This window comes from Terrapene carolina, unplaced genomic scaffold, assembly GCF_002925995.2.
Source record: "Terrapene carolina triunguis isolate 2854851 unplaced genomic scaffold, T_m_triunguis-2.0 Scaffold58, whole genome shotgun sequence".
Taxonomy (NCBI): domain Eukaryota; kingdom Metazoa; phylum Chordata; order Testudines; family Emydidae; genus Terrapene; species Terrapene triunguis.
This window is the reverse complement of record NW_020664409.1, coordinates 60,835,280-60,859,591: the sequence shown is the minus strand read 5'-3', so window position 1 is coordinate 60,859,591 and position 24,312 is coordinate 60,835,280. Positions and strand designations below refer to the sequence as shown.

Sequence of the window (24,312 nt, the reverse complement as noted above, 5' to 3'; positions counted from 1 at the left end):
ACTAACATCGGTAACGATAGTGGGTGCTCAACACCTTTGACAAAAAAGACTATTTCTTTGTGCTTTGATATAACAGAAAGATTCAAGACTTTTACCTTGGGCAATGCGAGGCTGGTTTTTGAAATGGGCATAGCTGTTCCACTGTTGTTTCACAGGTGATCGCTTGAACTGAAGAAATAAAACACAAACTAATAGATATATGCAGTCAAAATACAGTCCAATGTACGATGAAGATAATATATAAATAAATGCTAACCTGTTACTTTGGAGACTGTGAAGGAATTAGCAGACTGATATTTGCTAACAGAAAGAAGAAATAAAAGAAAAAGTCAACAATCAAACAATTTATTTAATTGATTTCCAGACATAGGCCCAACAATGATTATGCTTCATTGGAATCCACTAGTTCAGACCCAAAGTATGGAATCCCTGCATGTTCACTACAATTACTAAATTTAGTTTATATTCACAGTGAAATTCAGCATGAAATCAATGATTAGCACAAAGATGTGCTAAGCTCTGAACTTCCCACATTGTCAATGACTTCATTTGACAGTACAACAACAGCTAATGTAATCGGGTTCCGTGATTCTGTTTTAGTCAGAAGTGCCAATCAGCAGAAGCATCCATTGACTGTTTCCTCATTAAGGACCTAACCACAACATTAGCATCATGCAGGCACAGGATGCCGTTCAGTCAAAACCAGTGTCAGAATCTGGAACATGCTTTTTCAGATTCATTTCTGCTTTTACATTCAGTTTCTACATTCACATTGTTACTGGTATCATCAGGGCAGCAAAAAGGATACCAGTTTTCTTTTTATTAATAATTACATGGTCATCAGCAATGTAAATTCCTTTTCCTGTCTCTGAACTTTTATCTAATAACTGGTCAGTACTTTCCTTCATTACTTCTTCATCTCAAGGGATCTGCTACTAGTCCTAAAATCTTTGGGTTTTTTACAACACCCTTAACCAAGAAGTAAATGACCTTGTTTGACTTTGGTAAGTTTAATTTCTAAAGGAGGAGATGAATCCTTAGTCATCTCCAGAATGGATTACTGTGATGTGTTTTTGTTGGGCTACATCCTGTACTTGGAATGGTTTGCCTGCTTATTTAATTTATTTATTCCTATTGGATGGTAATTGCACATGTGCTCTAAAGTCACCACTGTCTTCCAATTTGCCTCCAGTTGCAATACAAGATGTTGGTTTTAACCTATTATATAAATAGTTTGGATCCTTGCTCCCTTAGGGTACACCTAGACTAGGATAAAGGTGGTGGCATAGACAGGGCAAGTTGTATTTTAACATGTGCTAGCTGGTCAAGGTGAACCCCAATAGAGGGAAAAAATGGAAAAAATTTAGTCTGATTTCAAGTCTAGCTTCATCTTGACCATCTAACACACTCAGGATGTGTCTACATTCAAGCTGGAAGGTATAATTTTCAGCTTGAGTAGACATACCGGTGCTTGATTGAGCTAGAGCACTAAAAATAGAAGTGTAGCTGTAGTGGTGGAAGTGGCAGAAGGGGCTGCCTGCCCTAAGTATGGTCCTGTCCAAGACCCTAAGTACAGACTTGGGGCAGCTAGCCCCTCTTGCTGCCACAGCTACACTTCTATTTTTGACATGCTAGCTTGATCACCACTGGGCACAGCAGAGAGACAGCAACGAGGGGCTGTTCATAGCTCCTATGGCTGTCTCTACCATGGCCCCTGCCCCAACATAGATTAGATAGACCTGGAGTCTGCTCTAATCTATACCATCTGGCTAGGGCATGCAAGGGGACTTCTGCCAGTTGGAGATTGACTGTACAAAGTGCATTCTAACCATGCTCCCACCCTGCACATCAAGGGCTGAAGGAAAATTAGGTAACAGTCAGCTATGTTGGCTGTATGCTTGCTGGAGGTTCCTCCATACTGGGATAATCTCCACCTGGGAAGACGAAGCCAGTTTCTGTCCTCTTTATGCTGCATGGCTGATGCAAAGTACAGAGTGAGCCAGACAAACGGGCCTTACCTCAGGAAACCTTTCCTCACATGACATTCTGTCCAATCCCTAGTTTAGCATCGTAACCCTGCTCTGGACTTTTCAATACTGCACACTATTCTATACACACAGAAGCATGTGAATTATAGCTGGACATTATTGCATTTTCCCTTACCAAGGTAGTAAAAGTAGTATTAGATTACATTCCCACATGCTATATAAAGTCAGTCATGGTTTGTAGGATTTTCTTTTCGATATCTTTTATGCTTAAAAATACCAGTATTGGGAGCGAGGTCAGTATTACAAATATTCACACTGCAAGTAATGTCCTCTGGCTAATCACATGCTGTTTCATCTTCTTTCAGGTTTGCATCATTGAGAAAAACGACTAGATTTGCATGTGGCAATCCAGCCTGAGTAAGGAGCAGCACATCAGAGCAGGACGAGAACTCAGACCCAGTCTCGCCCCTGCTTCTCCTTGTACTAAGTGGAAAGTAAACTGGGATTAATCCTCTGTGCTGGTTCAGCTGCACCAGCCTGTGTGCACCTCACTGGCCTGTTGTTGGGTCAGAGGCCAGGCTCCATCCACTCCACATCCCGGTTTATACAAGATAGACATGAACAAAAACAGCAACTGACAATTCATCATAATATGCTAGGGTGAACCCTACTTTGTTAATTCTAACACTGAAGTAACATTAACCTCTTAGTATTCTAAAGAGTTAGTACTGATGCTGCGCCATAGTTGAACCCTGGCATACTATATCCTCCATTCCCACCCACCACATTTTTTGTTTGTTTTCTTTTACAAGTTGAGAAGTAGTTGGACCTGTTTTCCTGTACAATCACTCCAACAAGTCTCCAGATAAGGATCCAAACTTTGCCACACATTTCTGAATCAGACCTCCAGAGTGTTTTAAGTTATCCCATCACTAGCAAATGTAAAAGGTTGTGCCAAGTACAGAATTGTAAATTTGCCTGAAGTTTCACATACAGATACTTAGCCTTGTAAGGAAACTGTTAAACATTTACTTAAATAGCTGTACTTTCGTGTTTTATGTGAGCACGTAGTAAGAGTGATTCACTTCTAAATACAATTTCTTATGGTTATTAAAGATCCCATAGCACTCTTCAGAAGAGCAGAGAGGGATGTGCTCCAGTATCCTGGGAAAATTCCAGTTTAGCTAATTATTACAGAATATTCTGCCTACTGTAGCCCTACAGGGCTAGCCTGTTTGCTTGCTTATATAGCTTTTCTTATGGGTTTGATTATTTGTTTTATTATAATAGGTTTACAGATTTGTACTAGAGTATTTTTGGCCATAACTCAAAGAAACTACAGGCCACATCCTGTATGTTGAGTTAAGACAAGTTAGCATACATACGTTCAAGACCTTTAGCCTAGATAGGTGATGATGAGGTAAAGCAGAAAGGATATTATATATTTGTGACCTTTAACATAGATAAGTGAGGTTGCTCAATCAAGTTGGTACAGGTAGGGGCTACCTAAGTTCATACCCTCTTTAAACTTTGCAGGTACAACCCAAAGAACATGGAAATAACCGGATCGGCCAGAAATAACAGATGTGAGAATGAGTGAATGGTCATTAATAGGTCTGAATATGTCATTAATATGTTCAAACATGCCAGCCTATAGAGTACATGTACCCTGATACTTTGTGGGTGAGGAAATTCAGTTTGGACATGGAAGGAGGACACATAGTGCTCAGGTTCTATATGAAGGGTAACCCACCATATTAAAGGGCAGTTCATCATTGTTCAGTTAGTTCATTAGTTTGTAGTTGTTTCTTAATTCCTAATTGTTAGTTCTTAATTCTTAGTTCTCAAGTTACTCAGTGAAGTAAAACTCTAAGTTAGCTTCTATAGTCTTTCTATAGTTTTTTAGCTCTAGCTTCTCCTAAGTTATTCACCACCCATTTGAGAACTGAGGAACCTGAACCATTGGACTCTCTTAGCATGCAAGAGGCAAGGCTGGTCCTTTGTCTCTTTCCACCAGGTTATCAAGGAAGGGTGTGAGTATGCTAATCTAGAAACCTTTCCAGTATATATCACATGTACCTCTAAAACAATATTATTGCCTTTGTAATTCTGATGATTTTCCATTTGATTTCTATTTGATTACTTTTATCTCAATAAAAGTCTTTAAGGCTGTATTTTGTTCTCAGTATGAGTGTCCTTGTCATACATCCCAAGGGTCCTTGCAAACTCTGTGTAGCCTGATTCAGGGACAAGAACCTTGTTATCTTCTGATCAGATTATTTGGTGAGCCTGTAACCCATATTGTATAAACAATATTATTAATCTCCTAAAATTAGGCAGCACTGCCATGGTTAGTTCTTAAAAAAACATTACAGTACCAGTGTTACACAGGATGAGCAGATCATTTTAACTCAGACTATGTCTACACTACTGCGATAAGTCAACCTATGCTACGCAACTCCAGCTACGTGAATAACGTAGCTGGAGTCAACCTACCTTAGGTCAAGTTACTACAGGCTCTACATCTTCCGTTGATTTACCTTACTCTTCTCATCGGGGGTAGAGTACAGGGGTCGACTGGAGAGCGATCTGCAGTCGATTTGGTCGGTCTTTACTAGACCTGCTAAATCGACCGCCGGTGGATCAATCTCAGAACGTCAATCCCAGCTGTAGTGTAGACCTGCCTTAACTCAGTTTCAGTATGCACTGTTCCTTTGTAGGTACATCTTTACATTTGTATCAGAAATAGATGAATGCTGCAAATATTGAGGTAATTTAATCATAAATATTAATTTAGCTATTTGAGATACAAGGGGGAGGGGGTGAGTTAATATCTTTTATTGGGCCAACTTCTGTTGGTAAGAGAGACAAGCTTTGAGTTTACACAGAGCTCTTCTTCAGGTCTGACTATCTGACATAATTGCCAAGGGCAACCATTATACATTTTCCCTGCCTCTTCTATTTGATACAGCATTTTTGTCACTTCCTAGCCCATAGCTGTTTTGTCATTTTGCAGTATGCTCTTAAGAATGGCTACACTTTCAGAATGATACCTGTATTCCAGAATGTGTCATTTTTACAATGCTTTCAGATCCTTCAGGATGAAAAAAAGTATATGGGAAAACTATTATTGTGACTTATTTCAGGTGCAAAAAAAAAAAAAAAATGCAATATATTGGAAACATCACACATTTTAGTTGTAAGCACTCAAAGTATCAGTAATCTTGGACTTACCCAATTGACTGAATGCCATTTCTAGAAGATTTGATGAAATAGTTTTTCCTTCCTTGCCTAGTGATATCAACCCAACCACCATCGTTGTCTAGGATACCATAATGTATGGCAGCTCTACAAATGCTGGATTGCTAAAAAATGGAGCAAGAAAATCATTTCCACGTCAGGTAAAACAATTATTTTCCATTATATTTTAAATGTGAAAAGGCAGTTCTTGATTACAATTGTGTCCAATATCCAATATTTGCATTTGTTAAAGCTACTCAATCCTATGCCTTGCAGTCCTCATGCCCATCAAGCTATTCCAAAAGTCAGGGATCAGTCACATATAGTAGCAAATCCACCATTTTTTTCCTGCCCACACCCTCTGGGGACTGGGAGGGTGAGTGGTGAGTCACTACATGAGGCCTTCACCACTTGGGGATTCCCTACACAGAGGTAGCCAGTGAAACCACTTTTTGGCTGCTTGTGCCCTCAAAGCGAGGCAAAGCCGTAGGAGCATGGTCCTGAATCCAGCCCTTACCAAACTTAGCATAGGTAGCATTACCGGCTGGGGCTGAAGCCTCCACAGACATTCCTATTGAGCTTAATGTAGTTGGGACAGCCACCACCCCACATGAAGAAAATGTCATTTTCCTATAACTCAGAATGAAAGCATACGTTTTCATAGTGTCTATTGTCTCCTCCCTTTTGTTCTAGTGCCCCACAATGATATGCAACAGAATAAAGCTGAAGGACCAGATATTTAAAACTAAGGATTAAATTTATACATCTAAACCCATATTCCCAAAAGCAGCCTATAAATATACACCCACAAAACTGTAAACAGCATTTGTACAGATTTATAGCTGTCTAAATGATCTGCACACACAAATCCTGCTTATGTGGAAAAATGTGAGGTATTATATACCCAAAAATTACATGTTCAGAAGTGCAGGAACAAATCTAGACCAGGTTGAGGCTACCTTAATTTGCAGTAGGCTTTTTACTTTTCTGAGCATAAACTTCTTCAGAATGCATTCTTGCTGATAACACATTTTAGCTAATATTCCAAATTAAAAAGACAGAATTTCATTAATTATATCTATACTAAACTCAATTTTAAAAATAAATAAATATATATATGTTTACCATTTCATAATGAACACTTCCAATCACTTTGCCCTTACTATCCAAGCAGCCAGCAGGACATTCATACCTAGAGATTTAAAATACAAATTGGTTTGAGATCCTATGATTGCAACAGGGAAAATATTTTAGTTAACATACACACAACTGTTTAGAATAATCTCAGATAGGCAAACTGTAGAATGTATCATACCTATTGCAAGTTGTCCCTTTGCACTGGTCTCTTAGCCTTACTTCACAAGAAACAATCTGAGCTAAACAACAAAAAGCCAGTTTCATTAAAATGTTTTAGAATGCTTTTTGTACCACTTGGTTCAAATTAGTTGGCATATGAAAAAAAATGCAAACTCCTTACACATTTGTTGTGTGCTTATTACTTCATTTCTCTCACTATCATCGCTCCTTGTAGAGCCTGCAGGTGAATGGGTCCTGGATCGACTCGGTGATGTTCTATCCTGTGTTTTGGATTGCTGCCGTTCAATCTCGTTGGTTTCCTCCTCTGGCTCATGAGGGGAGTAATGCCTGTCTGAACCCTCTGTTTTAGTGAATGAATGAGACAAATAATTTCTCAGAACAGCTTTTAGTCCGTTTTTGTAAACGGCACTGACATAAATGTGGCAACTTTTGTGAATATTCATGCTTTTAATATTTTGTTTTCATGGAACGGTTTAAAAAGAGATGAATAAAATGAAAAATTTGATCCTTCCATTGACTCATGGGATTCATCAGCTAGATGAATAGCTGATGTTTGGTAACATACACAGTATACCTTACTGGTGTCTTACATGGATGTCTTGCTCACTTTGTAGCACTGACAGCATAATTTTAAGTGTGAATGTGCTGGCAATATTTCTATTGCGGTAACTTCCCTCTGTCATGAGGGAATCCATAGACCAATAGTGGTATTTCTTCACATGATGCTACCTAACCAACCTTTTAAATGCAGCTTGCTATGATTAAAGAAATTGGGCTTCTAAATCTATATCCACCTGAAATTAGGCCCTTTTCTAGGTAAGTTAATAAGGATCCGAATTTTCAGAGGTGTTCACATCTGAGCGTAAGTCCCTTATTTAGGTACCTAGATTTAGGCACTCAACTGTGACCCAGTTGAACAGCTGAAGAACTGTATTCAGGAATCTTACTTTTCAAAAGTATTAATGTAAGTAATTTTCAAAGTCACTTATATTTAAAAAAAAAAAGAAAGAAAGAAATACAAGCCCCATAATATGCTTCATTCTAATGTTACAAAATGTAATTAATACAATTTTGAAAAATATAGAAGATAATAATGATGCAAGCTGGCATTTTACTGGAATGAATATGTTCTTTTTGCTGACACTGTTTTTTTTCCTTTATAGAATCCCCTTTGGTATTTTGCTGAGATAGCAGGAATTTCCAGTTAAACAAATTATTACATAGACTTTTCAGTGACTCATCAGTAAGGCTACGATTTAATCACTGAGGTCACGGCAGTCACAGATTCCGTGACTTTCTGGACCTCCATGACTTCTAGGTCTTCAGGAGGAGGAAGCAGGACTGTGATCCCCTGCCCTGTAAGTGGGGCTGGCTGGAGCCAGGACCCTGCAGCCCCAGCCGCGCTGCTTCCTCTGGGGGGCTGCAGCTGGGGCCGTGCACCCCAGGCCTGTGCCATCCCGGGCTTGGCGGGACTGCAGCCAGGGCTGTGCGCCCCAGCCCCGTGGCTTCCCAGGACCTGCAGCTGGGGGCCGTGCACCCCTCTTGCAGCTTCCCTGTGCCCCCCCCCCCCCCCCCCCCGAGACAGGGCTTGGCAGGAACTGCACTGGGGGCTGTGCAGCTCTGTCCCACACCTGGGCCAGCTGCAGAGCAGGGGCTGTGTGCATGGCTGTACCCCCGCTGCGGCCACTGGAGTCAGGGCTGTGCCCCCTGCCCTGGTGGGGGGCTCAGCATGTCAGTTGTCCCCTCCCCGCCCCATGGGACTCCATTCCTCCCTGCCTTCCTAGCCCTGCCCCCAGTTATTTGAAGTAGGGTGACCAGATGTCCTGTTTTTATAGGGACAGTCCCGGTTTTGGTGACTTTTTCTTATATAGGCGCCTATTACCCCCCACCCCCTGTCCTGGTTTTTCATAGGGTGACCAGATAGCAACTAATTTGTAGTAAAGTAATGACCTGTTCGTGACTTTTACTAAAAATAACCATGAAAAAAAATCTTAGCCTTACTCATCAGTAAGTGATGTAAACAGTATGCAGCTGCATCCTACACCTTCAACCACCACTGAAGTCAGTGGGAACTCAGCACACAACTCTTCATAAAAAGGGCCCAGACTGTCACAACATCAGGCCTTTAATAGTTGCCTGAGCAAAATTATACTATAGTATACTCCACTGTCTTAGAGCATAATAAAGAGAGTAAACAAAAATGTTACATTTATGGTATCCAACCACAAAATCCAATTGCAGCTGCATTTGTTGAAATGGTACATACCCCTGTAGCAAAGATTTTCTCTGCAGCCTCCTCCAAAACTAGGTGGACATGCAGAACAAGTGCGGCCATGTTTGTAAGGAGCATGACCCCACCAGTTGCCCCTTAAAAATAAAAATGCTAATTAAAAAAATATGCATAATTGCATTCATCGTTAATATTAACATCATTTCAATATGTGGTCAAACAAAATGAGGAAAAACCGGTTTCTATTTATGTTGACATTTGAACTGTGATGTTGTTATAATAAACCAGGCCCCCCAAAGGGGCGTTTGACTTACAAGAGTCTGGGTTCAGTCACTGAGAAACTCATGAAGGGGAAATTGAGGCAGTAGCATGGTCCAGTGTTGGATCAGGTGAGACCCTGTTACTAGTATGCCACCTAAGCTAAATTCCTCCACCATAACTGAATGGGACTCCTGCTGTCCTGGACTTCAGTCACCTGAAGGCACAATTTTACCCTAGGCATGGTAGGCTCTCTAAATGAGGAATCTATTGTTTATTTTGGTAATGTTATAAATCTGCTAAAATAACAATGGGGAGATAGCTTTATTGTGGTCTGATGTATCATTTTGTCGGAAAATAAAGGTCTCTAACCCCAGAGCACTAAAAGAAAGGCCAGAAAACAAACAGCCTGTTTTTGCTTCATTCAGGTACGGCTTCATTAGAAACAAAGTATCTTTTTGTGGCTGTACAGAAATAGAAAATTTAGCTTGATTTTCTGTGGGATTATCTCCTGGATTATGAAGTATTTTCCCCTTTCAAGATAAATTTTACAGAAAGTGTTAGCCTACTGTATATACTTACTTGGGAGAATAATTGCACACTAAATAGACTGCTTTTGGCCAGATCTGTCCCCAGATGTTCATATTATGACACAAGTTAATAGCACAACCTATCCTGCTACTTGTGGCCCATACCACCTAGATGACAGGAAACAAGAATACATGTGAAAATTAAATGAGTGTTTAACACAAAACAAACATAGCTATGAAACACTGAATTATAAAAATCAAATCACAAAAAAAGCAGCAATGTTTTGGTCTCTCTCATACTCACACACACACACACTTTTGGACAGGGGAGACACTCATACATGAAATTCAACTATTTAATTTTTGAACATTCAATACCAAGGGTCATGTATATTGGTTGCTGCTGGTCAGATCTTTGGCTAGTATGAATCTGTGTTGTTCCAATGACATCAATTGAGTAATGCTGATTCTATGAAAGACCCCAGCAGCTCCCTGGAACCTTTCTCCACTGCAGGAAAGTGCCAGAGCCTTTTCCCACTGCAGAGAACGACTCCAGCAGCAGGGAAAGGCTCTGGAGGATTCCCACTGCCAGGATAGGCTCTTATCTTTGCTGCAATAAAAGGTTTCGGCAGCAGGGAGCTGCCAGAATCTTTCCTCTCTGCCTCCCCCACCTGAGCCTCTCTCTGACCTGTGTAGCTACACACTAGGATGGACACAGCTCATTTTTCATTGTGGTGTGTAGCTACAGACATACTCTACACCCTACCATCAGTGGCGCACTGTGTAGATACAGCCTAAGAATACCCATGTGGTGGGGATCCTGCCTGTAATGGAGAAGGGTAATCTATGGAAGTTTCTAAAAGAACTTTAGTAGGAAACATGTCTTAATATTAGGTAAAATGGACTCATGCAAATTACTACTAGCAAAAAAATTGACAGTAAGCCTTCCGTACAAATGTCCTTTACCGTGTCGGCAGAACTTCAGTTAAGAAATCATTTTCAAGGCTTCTAGAAATCAGTCTAGAATTGTGTGTGCATATTGGTCCAATGTGAGGATCATGTATTTTGCTCTAGCTGGAAATATGATTTGGTTGTACTTAAGGGGAAAAAAATCAGAATTGGACATATTAGACTTTGGTAGAAGTTAGCAATACTTTTTTGTTTTTATTGCCAAATGACAGAGAAATTCCTAGGTCAGGACTTAGAACGAGGGTGGAGAAAACTGTGGCCCACGGGACTGTCCTGCCCGGCCCCTGAGCTCCTGGCCCAGGAGACTCACCCCCGGCCCCTCCCCTGCTGTCCCCCCACAGCTTCAGCTCGCTTGCTCCGCTGCTGGCGCAATGCTCTGGGCGGCGGTGCTGTGAGCTCCTGCAGCAGCACAGCTGCAGAGCCTGACCTGGCCTGGTCTCTGTGCTGCGTGGTGGCAGCGGCGGCAGCGTGGCCTAGCTCAAGCCGGCCACGCCACCAGCCACCAGGGCTCTATGCAACACGGTAAGGGGACAGGGAACAGGGGGGGGGGGGATTGGATAGGTGGCAGGGGAGTTTGGGGTGGTGGTCAGGGGGCAGGGGTGTGGATAGGGGGTGGGGCGGCCGGAGGGGAACAGGGGGTTGAATGGGGGCAGAGGTCTCGGGGAGCAGTCAGGAAGGAGAGGGGGGTTGGATGAGGGGGTGGGGGGCAGTCAGGGGTTCCGGGGGCAGTCAGGGGACAGGGAGAAGGGGTGGTTGGATGGGGCAGGGGTCCCAGGAGGGCCGTCAGGAATGAGAGGAGGGGTTGGATGGGGGTGTTGGATGGGGCAGGAGTCCCAGGGGGGCAGATAGGAGGTGGGGTCCGGGCCACGACCCCCTCCCCTAACCAGCCCTCCATACAATTTATGAAACCCGATGCGGCCCTCAGGCCAAAAAGTTTGCTCACCCCTGACTTAGAAGCATACAGTACACAGCATGGGGAAACATTCAGGCAAAGGAGACTTTGCGAACTGAAAAACATGTTCTAGATAGGAGGAGTTATTTGGGACAGTGTAGTGACTAAGTATAATTTTAACAATTTTTTGTTATCCTGTTTGGTTATTTCTGTGCAATCTGGTACTTTTCAAATCTTTTTATTTATCCGTTTTTAACACCACTATGCTTAGGCTTCAAGTTAAATACTACTTTTACTGATACATGGCTGCAGTGGTTTGTGCCTGAAGTTGTCTGTCAATGCCAAGGCAATATGGTGGGAACGTCTCAGAAAGAGTTCACCCCACCTAGCCCACATGATAGTCAAGGTGTTGACAGGACCCATACAGAAAACAGAAGATACTATGCCACTTCAAAATATTGCTACAATAGCAGTAACCTAAGTCCATTGCTATAATAAAGTATTATTATATAAAAGGTGGTTTATTTCCTATATGATGTTTGTTCCTGATTATTCATAGGACAAATCTCTTCTTTCTTTTCTGCACTATAAATCTCTACTGTGTATCTGCACATGAAACGTCCCTTGCTGTCAACTAGCTAAGTGCAGAATCTGCAATCTGCAAAGTGGACTTGAGAAGAGGATTTTGCAAGTAGTGGATGAAATTCACACAACCGCACCCCCATTATCCTTGATAACTGGGCTTTGTAGGGAATCCCCGCATAGGTTGAGAAGGTGGAATTCTCACTCTCTCACTCGTACATCCCCAAGCTGCAGGAAGTCAATAGATATGCAGCACAACCCCACTCCATACCACCTATTGTGTTGATTTACAGCCAGTGATGAATTCAGTAGACCCAAACATCCTTCAGTGGAACATATTTGGCTAACCTTAAACTTAACAATAAGTTAAATTCTAAGGTCCTTACTCAACGTGAATGGATAAGAGTAGAAACGGAATGAAAAGGTAGTAAGGACTATAGACTTTGGCTCCCAAGAATCATAGGAACATGGTGCTCCCACATTTTCTTTCAGGTATTTCCCTAATGCTGTCCTCCTGAGGTACCATGGGATTACAACTTTGAAAAACAGGAATAACTGTGTGGTAAACCAAACACACATACCTGTGTATAATGAGTGCAAACAGGACCAGAACATCTGTAAGGACAATAGGGATTGCATTCCTGAGGATAAGGGTAGGTAAAGTCTCTCACTTCATCATACCATGCTTGGACATGAAATGTAGGAGGCCTGTATCTATAAAAATAATGACAATGTTTAATAAAATTATAACCACTATAGAACAACCCTAAAAAAAAAAAAGTATCTTTCATCACTCTGATTTTAAATAAGAAATAGATTTCCTTATGATTCAAAATTGTTTGAGATAAAATGGTATTTTAAACTACCTTCCCCAATGTGCCCCCAAATTCTGCCCAATTGATGGAAGAAGGCTTGCAGGTCCATGTTCCCACAGACAAGTTTCAGCCCAGGATTCTGCAGATCTCTCCAGCTCTACATCCCACACCTACAGTTCAAGAGGAAAAAAAAAAAAAAAAAAAGAAGCACGACAAGAGATATATTTTGTGGCTATTTCATGTATTTGAAAAGAATTTCAGCAAATCTGCTTTTTTTTTAAGTTTCTTGTTTTTCAATTAAAAAGGCAGCTTTAAATAGCTTATCCCCCATTTGGGTTATGTAAGAAAAAAACTTCTTTATAAAACCATGATGTAATAGAAATATTTTCACAATATTAAAAAATGTCTCCCCCCCCCTAAACAATTTCAGCAGCATTGTTCAGTGCAGGAAAGAGAAATTATGAAAGTGACAAGCTCAGTTCAACTTTCTGAGCTGAATTATATTGTCTGTTTTTTGAGATTTCTTGGATAGTAGAAGGCACAATTCTTAGCCAAAAGGGTATTATCCTTCACACTTTCAGAATAAGGGGTTCCCCCCCAATCCAATAGTTTATCTGAAATGAAGGGTTTTTCTCCTCCTTTTTCATAATCAGCTTTCGTAGAAATAACATACAATGCAAACATCTACTTGAGGAATAGTGCACGCTTCCAGAATATAAACAAAATGACTGTCTTGGCTGTATGGTTAGGCTGGTAAAATAGGTTATGTTCAGCATGTGAAGCAGTTCACTATGCCACTAAGTGAAAAATATTTCTGTCCATTCCAAAGTGTTTTAGAAAAGTAAAATAAACTGATATATGAATTATGGTCTGTTTATCACAATGTCTTTTAGAAGCAATTGTCAGATTAAGCTTATTGCTGAGAGGGAAACAGTAACTTGGAAGTTTCCCTCTCCTTCCAACCATATGTGAAAACCCACCTTTTCTCTGATGCACATCACCAGTAGAGACCACATCTTACCTATGTTTGTACTGTCTGTACTGCACTAACCATGCAATATTAATTTTAGAAGAGGCTTTTGTCAAAGTCGAGCAGGTATCTCCGTTTTTAGTTCAAGCACCATATTAATGCTGCCTGACTTCTCTCTCAACTGGTAGTTACAGAAACTGCTTCCAAATATTTGAAAAGTTATCTTGGATTCACTGGAGCTGAAATTACTCAGGTCGGCAAACTGGAATATTTCTAGGAAGTAAATAGGTTTGTTGATGGAAAACAAAAGTTATTCCTTTGTATGTTCGGTCTAGCAGTTTCTTAAAAATGAGTTTGTGTTATTTAAAAAAAAAAAAGTTCAGTGCTTCCTAACCCCTCTTCCCATGCAAAAGCTGGAGTTGCTATCTAAAATCTAGAGCAGAGCTAAAAATTGAAAACTCTAAGCTAGAGCTGAAGAATATAGAAGAGTCTGGTTACCATGGTTACAGCCAGATCTGCAACATCATAGGAAGATGACATGTCCCATGAAATTCAGCCAAATTTCTTGAGTCATAATATATCTTCAGTCAATGTTTCATTGTCATCATATCTTCCTACGATGTTGCAGATCTGGTTGTTTGCAACCTTAGTAACCAGACACTTATTGTAAGTTCAGTGTGCCTTTGCTTATGCAAACATTTTACCAAGAAGTTTAGAGACTTTAACTTTTATCTCCCCTTTCCAGTCTCTGAAAACTGTCTCTCAGAGTACAAAAACTTCTTTCAAGAAGTCTAACACAGTGGCTTCTATCTTATCTTTAACCATCATCATCGGGAATCTTTCAAATTTGAGTATGATTGTCTTTCATGGATTGTCGATTTCAAATTATCAGTAGGTCTGCTGATGACTGACAAGGCCTATTCTAGAGTCGCAGACTCTGCCACATTGCAGACATATGTTTCTGAGCAGGGAGGGTGAACGTGGGGTACTGGTTTGGGCCAGAGCATGCTCTGGCACTTCCATTTTTCTGGTACATGTAATCACATCTGATTCTCAAAGAACTGAGTTTCTCCATTATTGTCAATCCTGGATTATACGTTCCCACGAGTTGATATCAATGTTGCATTTCCTCATATTAGCCTTGAGGAGGTCCCTATAGCATTTTTTCTGCTCTTCTGGCACATTTGCCTTGGCTGAGGTGAGAGTAGAAGACTACAGAGAGTTAGCTCTTTTAATCATGCCTTATAAATCAACGGCAGTACAGTTTATGTAGCATTCTGAGATGGCAGCATGACTTGGTAATGCTGCATCTTAAAAGTCACTACACTGTGCTTTTGCTATGTGCATTGTGACAATGCTACTCCATTCAAGTCTGCTCAGATTTTGCTATATTTAGATTTAGTTCAGTGAACGTGAACATGGCTAGTTCAAGCTGTTTCGTATATTTTCTGAACTCTGTGCCCTGTCCAAATTTAAATCCAAACTGCACTCTAAACAATTACCCATATGGATGGTCTTACTAAGTAGATCTTAGGGATGTGCTTTGCATTAATACAAAAACAAAGTGTAATCTTCTTTCCTGCAAATCTCTAGAATATTCTGTCTCCAAGGCAAACTAAGCTTAATTTTATTCTTTAAAGAACCACCCAAACTATATTAACATTCTATTCCGAAGACCTGATTATGTCTTCTTCCTTAAAAGCAGTTAGTCACACAGAAAAGAATTTTACCATCTTCCTTTTCAGAAGTTTCAAATACTTTATACAGTCAATCCAAAATCAAATTCTGATTTATTGCTAGATCTAATCTAGTTAGTCTGTTTGTGTCTGCTGGCGAGCAAGACCTAAAGCTGATGCTTAAGTGACTTTTAATACATTTTCTGCAGAGAATGATGAAATGTATCCATCCAGAGAGCTGCAAGAACAGTCTCTGATGAAAACATTTTATTAATTGTCACTGCTGATGACAGATGAACAACTGTACTCCAGGGCACTGTTGAGATTGTATAGTCTTCAAAAAGTTTCTGAAATGTTTCCATTTTTCAAAATGCTTTCTGGCCAGAAGGTATAGTGCAGTGTTCTCATCTCTTCTTTGTTCACATTAAAAAATATCCTCTCTATTCCACCAAAAATAAGAATGTACAATTCTTCCTGCTCTTAGGCTACATCTTCAGCTGCAGTTGAGAAACACGCTGCATGGCTGAGTAGAGCGGGTGCAAAGGCGGCCTGTGCAGATTCCCTATCTTAGAACAGCTCTCTCCTGCTCCAGGCTCCTGGATTAGGTTGCTCTAACGTGCACCAGCTGCCAATGGATTCAAGGAAACATTCAAGTAGCGGTGGATTACTGAGGTTCAGAGATGCCTTAGGCATGCCTCCCAGCCATAGCCCATACTGCAGCAGCAGGAGAGTAGTGGTTTATGAGCCATTGTAGGAGCTCTATTCCAACTGAAGATCCCTCTATGCATGTGAGATCCTCTAGGGCCTGGGTCTACAGGGTTAGGGCTGATCTGTTGTGGCAGAGCAGCTGAGAACAGCCAAAGTTGTCATAGGATTGGGGCCTCAAAGTTTCATAATGGGACACATTCTGAGGACTATTGATACATAACTACTCTAGGTTTTAATGTTGCAGAGGTTAAAGCTGTGGCCTTGGGGTAATCCCTGGATTACGGTTTTTATATTAGCAGATGGTGCTTCCAACTGAAAATCTCCAGGAAAACAAACAAACTGCACAATATAAGGGGAACACCACAATTCTGTAGTCAGATTGGGATTCTGAAGTTATCAAATGGTATATGCCACAAAGTAGCACGTTTATTAGATACAGGCGGAGAGGATGAGGAACTTAGATCGGGAGGTTAAAAAAATATTCAGCAAATGAAACAGATAAACAAGAAGTCACTTAGAACAATCTACAGCCAATGTTAGTGAGTTTAGTGTGGCCCCATACTCCATTTACAAATAGAAAAAACTCAAAGAATCACTCCACTTTGGTGCCCAGTGTCTTTGCTGCTTAGGTTGCTTTGTTGGAGTGTCTGCAACCCAGGTGGGATTTTTTACACAGGGTTTCTCCTTTAGGGATGTGGCAGCACTAGCAGTAAAGGTGAGCAAGGCCCAGTTGTATAGGGGCTGTGACAGTATGGCTTCTCTCTTGGGTTTCCCTCTGCATCTCCCAGTCTGGAGGATTATCTCTTTAAGATGGATGCCAGGAAATGATACCATCACCCCTCTTTGGCCGTTCCTTCTCGACCTACAAAAAAGGACTGTCACACAAGAGAAGCTTAAAGAGTCCCTGGTACAGTACATACTAGCAGCTGAGGAGAGGTGACAACCAGAGTTGAGCTGGTCAAAAATTGTTGGTCACTAATTTTTTTGACAAAAACATGGATGATCATCTAAATGAAAAATTTAATGGAAAGCGTCTTCTCTCAAAAAGAGATACAATTTTTCGTAACAACAAATGCTAGAAATAAATTGTTTTTAAGCAGTTTTTAGCTAAAAATTTTCAACTTTCAGTTCTTTTGATAAAAAGTAAAAATCTTCTACAGGAAAAAAAAATCCAACCAGCTCTAAGTGAGAGGAAACGAGTTACATTTAATTTTTTATTCTTTTCCTCAAGCAAGTTAATTGGAGTCAGGACATCAGCATTTGGCACAATAAAATAAACCTCTTTAATCTGTTTGATAAATTATATAATCCAATTATCAAATAATGTTTTATAATAGCTCTGATAACTTCGGTTACTTGTAAAACTTTGTAGAAAGAATTTGATGCCTAAAGTTCAGTCAGTTTCATTACAATGCATTTGCAAAACATTTGAGTTTCTTAATAGCTCATAGCAACTCTCTCAAAAATCAGATCATCCAAAGCAACATTGAAAAGATGAAAAATGTGTAATGAAAATTCCAGAAATTACTACACCCATTTAGTTTTGAATAAGTTTTATAAAAAGAATAGGGTATAAAACAAACCTTTGTTAATCAACTGCTTAACTGATTCCCTGTGCCACCTTTCTTAGGGTTCCTTTAATTTCAATTGCATAACTAAAGAAAAAGGACGCAATAGTTGAAACTAATTTTATAGAGTTTATTAAATATCTGTAACAATAGCAACTAATAGCATAGGATATAAAAAGGAAAAATGGTATTTGACTATGCTTTGGCTAACACTAACCAGAAAATTGGTGGATATAACCAGTCAGGTTTCAGAATCAAATTACACAATCACAATAGAAAATAACATATACTCAATTACTATCTTGGGAAGGTGACTTTGTTTAGATTTTTGATTAAGAGTCACTCAGAATAGGACCTCACTTGTGCCAACTGATGATCAACTCCAGTGCTGCTGACACAAAGGAAAAACAATCCAAAGCTAGATCACAACACATTTTGATCAATTACTTACATGCCAATTCACCAAGTTGTTCTTCCCAATCTATAGTAATTAACCCTTTTAACCTATTTCCTAAGGAGTAAGATTGGCCCCAGGATCTGACTAAAATTCTTAACTACCTCAAAAACTCCTACATTTATAATAGACTATACAGAATGGAGTACAGGACAAGAAGCTTGCTCATTTGGTCTCATTTTATGTCTGTGTACACCTAGAACTTGAAAGGCAGTACAAAACCATAACCAATGGTAGACAAAATGTACAGTTTTACAATGTTACTTAACAGTAACTTGTTCAGTTTTAAAGCTAGTTTACAACCATCTTAATTAGAACCTGTTCCAATATCTCTGACTATCTTTAGAGCACATGCAAAAGCATGTTTACTTCCTTACTAATCAGGTACTCCATTTCAGGAAGTGGTCAACTGACTGATTTGGGTCACCACCCAAGAGAAAGTCTATATTACTTATCAGATCTTTATTCAGCTGCCAACCTTAAGCTCAGTTATTGTTCACAGCAGGCATCGACAATGCAAACAGGTGCAAAGAAGGATGATATGACTATCATAAGCTTTTAGTGGTAGGGGGCAAAATGAATTGCTGGAAAATAGAGAGACAGTTAAAGGTGCTTATCCAAGACAGGTACTTGATTTCATTAGGAGGACTCCACCAGTGACTAGCCCATGACCTCAGTCTTCTGTCTCAACAGGTGTCTTCTGCTTTCAGGAAGCAATGTGCTAAAGGAGACAAGACACTTTATCCTATTTCTTGGTTCTTACCCAACTTGGTTTCTCTTCTTGGAAGTGCTGGCATGGACCAATCAGATAGTGTCCCATACTTCTTGCTAAGATTTGAAATGTCCAGCGAAAATGAAAGTCATCCTCTCTCACCATCCAATTACGAAATAGGACATCAGCTTTTGAGTTCTTGAAACTGCAACTGGAATTTTCCAGTCTCTCTGAGTAACATCTTGTCACACCAGCTTGTGTAAGATAATCAGTTAGGCTCTAACTGTTGGTACAACCATCTTGGGACATACCTTGAACAGCGGCTGGCTTGCTTGGGTCAGCAATTTACCTCCACAAGTTGCTTTCTGTGGGCCTGTTTGTGGAGCATACCTTGGCCAATTTTGCAGTTATTCTTGCTCAACTTGCAGTTTCTCCATCAACACTATGCTAGCTGATGAACTGTCCAGTTTAACATTCATATAATGTATACAAATTTCTCCATATTCTTTGATGCTCTTTAAACTTGTTTTAAGCAGTCCATTATATAATGCAAAGTCACTTCAAGAATTGTTGTTCTCCAACAAGCCAGAACAGCTGGATAAATCTTCCACCTATGATCTCCTTGTTTTAACATCAATGGTAGAATCTTAGTATGTATGGATGAGCTGAGTCCATATATTATTAATAAAACAGTTAAATTTCTGATTATTACACTCTGTGGTCAAGTGTCTTTATACACACACTATTTGGTTTCAGTTCTTTTATTTACCGCCTCTTTCAGCACAAGTGTATTTCACTAACTTAATAGCAAAAACATGCTTGATTGCAAACATTAGCCTTACTTCTTCACTTTATCACTTAAACTAAAAAAGCGAAACAAAAAACACAATATAAATGCAATCTCTTTCTTTACCGGTTTGCCTGTAAGGTCATTAAAGTTTACAATATTTTGTTCAAAGCTATATCACTTAGAGTTGATTTTCCTTTTATACACATTTTAATTATAAAATTAAATTCTATCAAGTTGCCCATTTTACTGCTATATCTGGCACATGATACAATATTAATGTTTGATATTAATTTAATATGATTTTAATTCATTCATTGACACGATAAAAGAGGAAATGAGCTGTCCTGATGAATAGTCATGACTAAAATGTATATTAAAAAAAATAGGCAATTGTTTGGCAGATAATCATTTTTGAAGTGAAACCTGGTCATAAAGAAAATGTAAGTGGCACTGAGCTGAGGAAAGATCTGGAGCCAACCAGAAAGCAGAGAGACTATGCATATAAACTTTGCTTCTGCAGCAAATAATGCCAAATTCCTTATCTTCTTCCCCTCCAAACACACACACACACACACACACACACCACTCATGAAGTTACTCCAAAACATTCAGGAGTTCAAGTAATTCTCCTCTGTGGTTTTTATGGAAGAAGGCCTCAGCCATCTGCTTCCATTGTGCTCCCATTTAAAATAAGTATTATAATATAACCCCCACATGATAAGTGGTCTGTGGGGATTGAACCTAAGTACCAAAAGCATCTGACTCTACCATCTGAGTTGAAAACTGACACACATACAGAATGGGAAGAGACTGTCTAGGAAGGAGTACGGCAGAAAGGGATCTAGGGGTTATAGTGGACCACAAGCTAAATATGAGTCAACAGTGTGATGCTGTTGCAAAAAAAAAAGCAAACATGATTCTGGGATGTATTAACAGGTGTGTTGTGAGCAAGACACCAGAAGTCATTCTTCCGCTCTACTCTGCGCTGGTTAGGCCTCAACTGGAGTATTGTGTCCAGTTCTGGGCACCGCATTTCAAGAAAGATGTGGAGAAATTGGAGAGGGTCCAGAGAAGAGCAACAAGAATGATTAAAGGTCTGGAGAACATGACCTATGAAGGAAGGCTGAAAGAATTGGGTTTGTTTAGTTTGGAAAAGAGAAGACTGAGAGGGGACATGATAGCCGTTTTCAGGTATCTAAAAGGGTGTCATAAGGAGGAGGGAGAAAACTTGTTCACCTTAGCCTTTAAGGCTAGAACAAGAAGCGATGGGCTTAAACTGCAGAAAGGGAGGTTTAGGTTGGACATTAGGAAAAAGTTCCTAACTGTCAGGGTGGTTAAACACTGGAATAAATTGCCTAGGGAGGTTGTGGAATCTCCATCTCTGGAGATATTTAAGAGTAGGTTAGATAAATGTCTATCAGGGATGGTCTAGACAGTATTTAGTCCTGCCATGAGGGCAGAGGACTGGACTCGATGACCTCTCGAGGTCCCTTCCAGTCCTAGAATCTATGAATCTTATTCTCTGTATGGACCAACCAGTAGAAGAGGACAGTGCACTTAGCTACCACAGCATATTGACAGAAGAGTATGGTGATTTTCTTGTCTATCAGATGGTTTCAGTCGGTTAATGGATTCTTTTGGAAAGGAGAGAGGGGGGGGGAATTGTGGAGAAATGAGTGGGCAATACATTAAGACCATGGCCCCTTCCTAGATGAAACTGTGTTCTTGACATCAAGTAGAGCTATCCATCTACAGTGCAATGAAAAATTACCTCTACCATCAAAACAAAAAGGATTAATAGGAAAGTGTGTTTTATTTCATTTATTCTTGCTCTGGGCACTATACAACAATTTCACATAAAATTATATTTTACATGAACATATTATTACACATTCAGTGAAGTAAAATTATCCAGAAAACACAACAGAACTAAGCTTCTTAATAACAGTATCTATTGTCAATCTTTCTCTCATATTTCTGGCATATAGGAAGGTGGTGGAATAAAGAGTTACAACCAGGAAAATTAATCCAAATTAACTAAAGGTGTGAATGTGAAGTAGATTAGGTCCCTGTGAAGATATTATTGAAAATTAAAGTGGTCTAAATTTGGTTTAGCTTAATTCACTCTGGAATTGAATTAAACTAAACTGAATTAAGGCCGCTTTACTTTTGAATGAGGGTTTCCACACAGGGCTTTAATGCAGTTTAACTAATCCACTTCAAATTCACACCTTTAGTTAATTCAGATTAAATTTTCTTGGGTGTCCCCCTGTAGACAAGCCTTCAGATTTATTTTTTTTTCTGGTTCATGTCAGAACTCATATGGCATTCAGGAAGAAGACAATCATTATACTGACTCAGGCCAGGTCTACACTAGGAATTACATCGCTACAGCTATGTCTCTCAGGGATGTGAAAAATCCACACGCTGAAAAGACCACACAGGATCTTGTTCTTACATCTGTCTGGACAAGGCTCTTTTTAAGTGGATAAATATATATATTGGTTTGGGGGTTAATCAGAAAAACATAGCCTGCAAAGTTGCTGGTGGCTATTGATGCAAAGTCTACTTTAGCAATAGGTCTGCAAAGAGAATACAAATCTCAAAAATGTATATGACTGCAATGCATGAGAGCTCATCCTCAGAGTGGCATGCTTCTATGGAAATCAATTGTGTGAAGCAACTTCTCTATTCAAAATTAAGGTATTAGGAATATCAATTTAATCAGACTCTTGAGCTGGACCTTCAAAGCTTGTTAATAGTGAACAGATAGCTTGCCAAATTTTGCTTTTGTCTTTGACTAACATGAAGCCAAATCCAGATTCTGTTGAAGTCTATGGGAATTTTGCCATTGATTTCAATAGCATCAGGTGGAAAAGAGGAGCACCTTTTCATTACTACTATTCAGAACCCAAGATATGAATTTTAAAACCGACTGATGTAACTGAGAGGACAGGCGTTAAAAGAGGATTGGACTTTAAAAATTAAATTTCCAGAAGTTGGGACTGAGTCATTCAGCAATCCCAGTCAATCTGTTACCTGCTGTCTAAAGCCTAGGAGACCAAGCATTTGAGCTCTAACACTCCTAACATCGCCCTGGCTCAATATTCAACAATGAACTGTAATAATGACTCTCTTCACAGCAACTATTCTAAAGTCTGGCAGCTGTGTGTGCAGCCACTTGTTTTCATTTCTTCCTGTTGCTACCATGTGCTCATATATCTGTATAGGGCAGCCAGTGCTTAATTTGTGTCAGGGCTTGTCAGGGCTGACCCCAGCACCTCTAGGTTCAGCAGTTCAGAGCCCCAGCACATCTGAGCTCGCTGCATCAGTTATGAATGTAAAAAATTGCTTGAGCTCCGGCACCTCTTTCATTACACATTAAGCACTGAGGGCATCCTTTTTGTAGGCCAATGGGCAGAATCCCCAGCCAAAGAAGGTGAATAATACTGACCAGTGGCAGAGTTTCAATCCCTTTCCTTAGGGCTTGCTTTTATTGATTTATAAAAAAGGAGTTCCAAAAAACAAAACAAACAAACAAACAAAGACACTCAGAACAATGGGTCCTAATTGCCAGAGACCCTTCCAGCTTTTTAGTCAGCTGAGAGAAGAAGAAGAAAAACATACCCTTCTTCCTAAGGAACCATTTACACAGCCACTTTCCTTCTGCAGTTATGCCCTCATCCTTGATCACCCATGTGACAAGCAGGGATCTGAGTTAATCTTTCATGCACTAGAACTGTGCAGCATCTCTCTACCTTGTAACACCTTCAAACAGAATCCCAAAGCACTTTCTAGCGGGAGATAGAATACTGAAATAACATTTTACATAGCTAGATAGAAATTCACATACTCTGGGTAAGGAAAAAAAGGCATAAAGCAGTGTATTGAAGGCTGAGGTGTTCAATGCCTGTTTTGTTTCAGTCTTCACTAAAAAGACAGATGGTGATCAGATACTCAATTCTATTAATATTAACAACCAGGGTAAAGGAACAAGACAAAATAAGGAAAAAATTGGTTAAAGAATATTTAGGTAAGTTAGATGTATTAAACTCTGCAAGACCTGATTAAATTCACCCTAGGGTAATGAGGAGCTAGCAGAAGCAACCTAGTAACCATTAGCAAGTGTCTTTGAGAACTCATGGAGGACAGGTGAAGTCCCAGGGGACTGGAGAAAGGCAAACATAATACCTATCTTTAAATAGGGAAACAAAGGGGATCCAGGGAATTACAGATGAAATTCAATAAAGACAAGTGCAAAGTACTACACTTAGGGATCAACAATCAAATGCACAACTGCAAAATAGGGAATAATGGGGTAGGCAGTACTACTGACAAGGATCTGGGGGCTAAAGCATATCACACATTGAATCTGAGTCAACAACATGATAGAGTAGGAAATAAAAAGGCTAATGTCATTCTGGGATGCATTAACAGGTGCATCATATGTCAAAGACAGGAGATAATTCTTCCACTGTACTCAGCACTCGTGAGGCCTCAGCTGGAATACTGTGTCTAATTCTGGGCACCACACTTTAGGAAAGATGTGGACAAACTAGGGAGTGGCCAGAGGAGAGCAACAAAAATGATCAAAGGTTTAGAAAACCTGACCT

At 39.9% G+C, this 24,312-nt stretch overlaps 1 protein-coding gene across 1 annotated transcript in view; it reads right to left on the bottom strand.

Moving 5' to 3' along the window:
* The window catches only part of CRISPLD1 (cysteine rich secretory protein LCCL domain containing 1), a 53,558-nt gene that overhangs the window by 13,595 nt on the left and 15,651 nt on the right, over positions 1 to 24,312 (bottom strand). Inside the window, exons 3-12 of the mRNA XM_026662664.2 lie at positions 12,873 to 12,991; positions 12,588 to 12,720; positions 9,616 to 9,731; positions 8,812 to 8,912; positions 6,706 to 6,885; positions 6,544 to 6,604; positions 6,354 to 6,420; positions 5,223 to 5,353; positions 257 to 300; positions 96 to 168 (exon numbers count right to left, since the gene is read on the bottom strand). Coding sequence (XP_026518449.1) covers positions 96 to 168; positions 257 to 300; positions 5,223 to 5,353; positions 6,354 to 6,420; positions 6,544 to 6,604; positions 6,706 to 6,885; positions 8,812 to 8,912; positions 9,616 to 9,731; positions 12,588 to 12,720; positions 12,873 to 12,991 — 1,025 coding nt within the window. The remainder of the gene's footprint in view (positions 1 to 95; positions 169 to 256; positions 301 to 5,222; positions 5,354 to 6,353; positions 6,421 to 6,543; positions 6,605 to 6,705; positions 6,886 to 8,811; positions 8,913 to 9,615; positions 9,732 to 12,587; positions 12,721 to 12,872; positions 12,992 to 24,312) is intronic.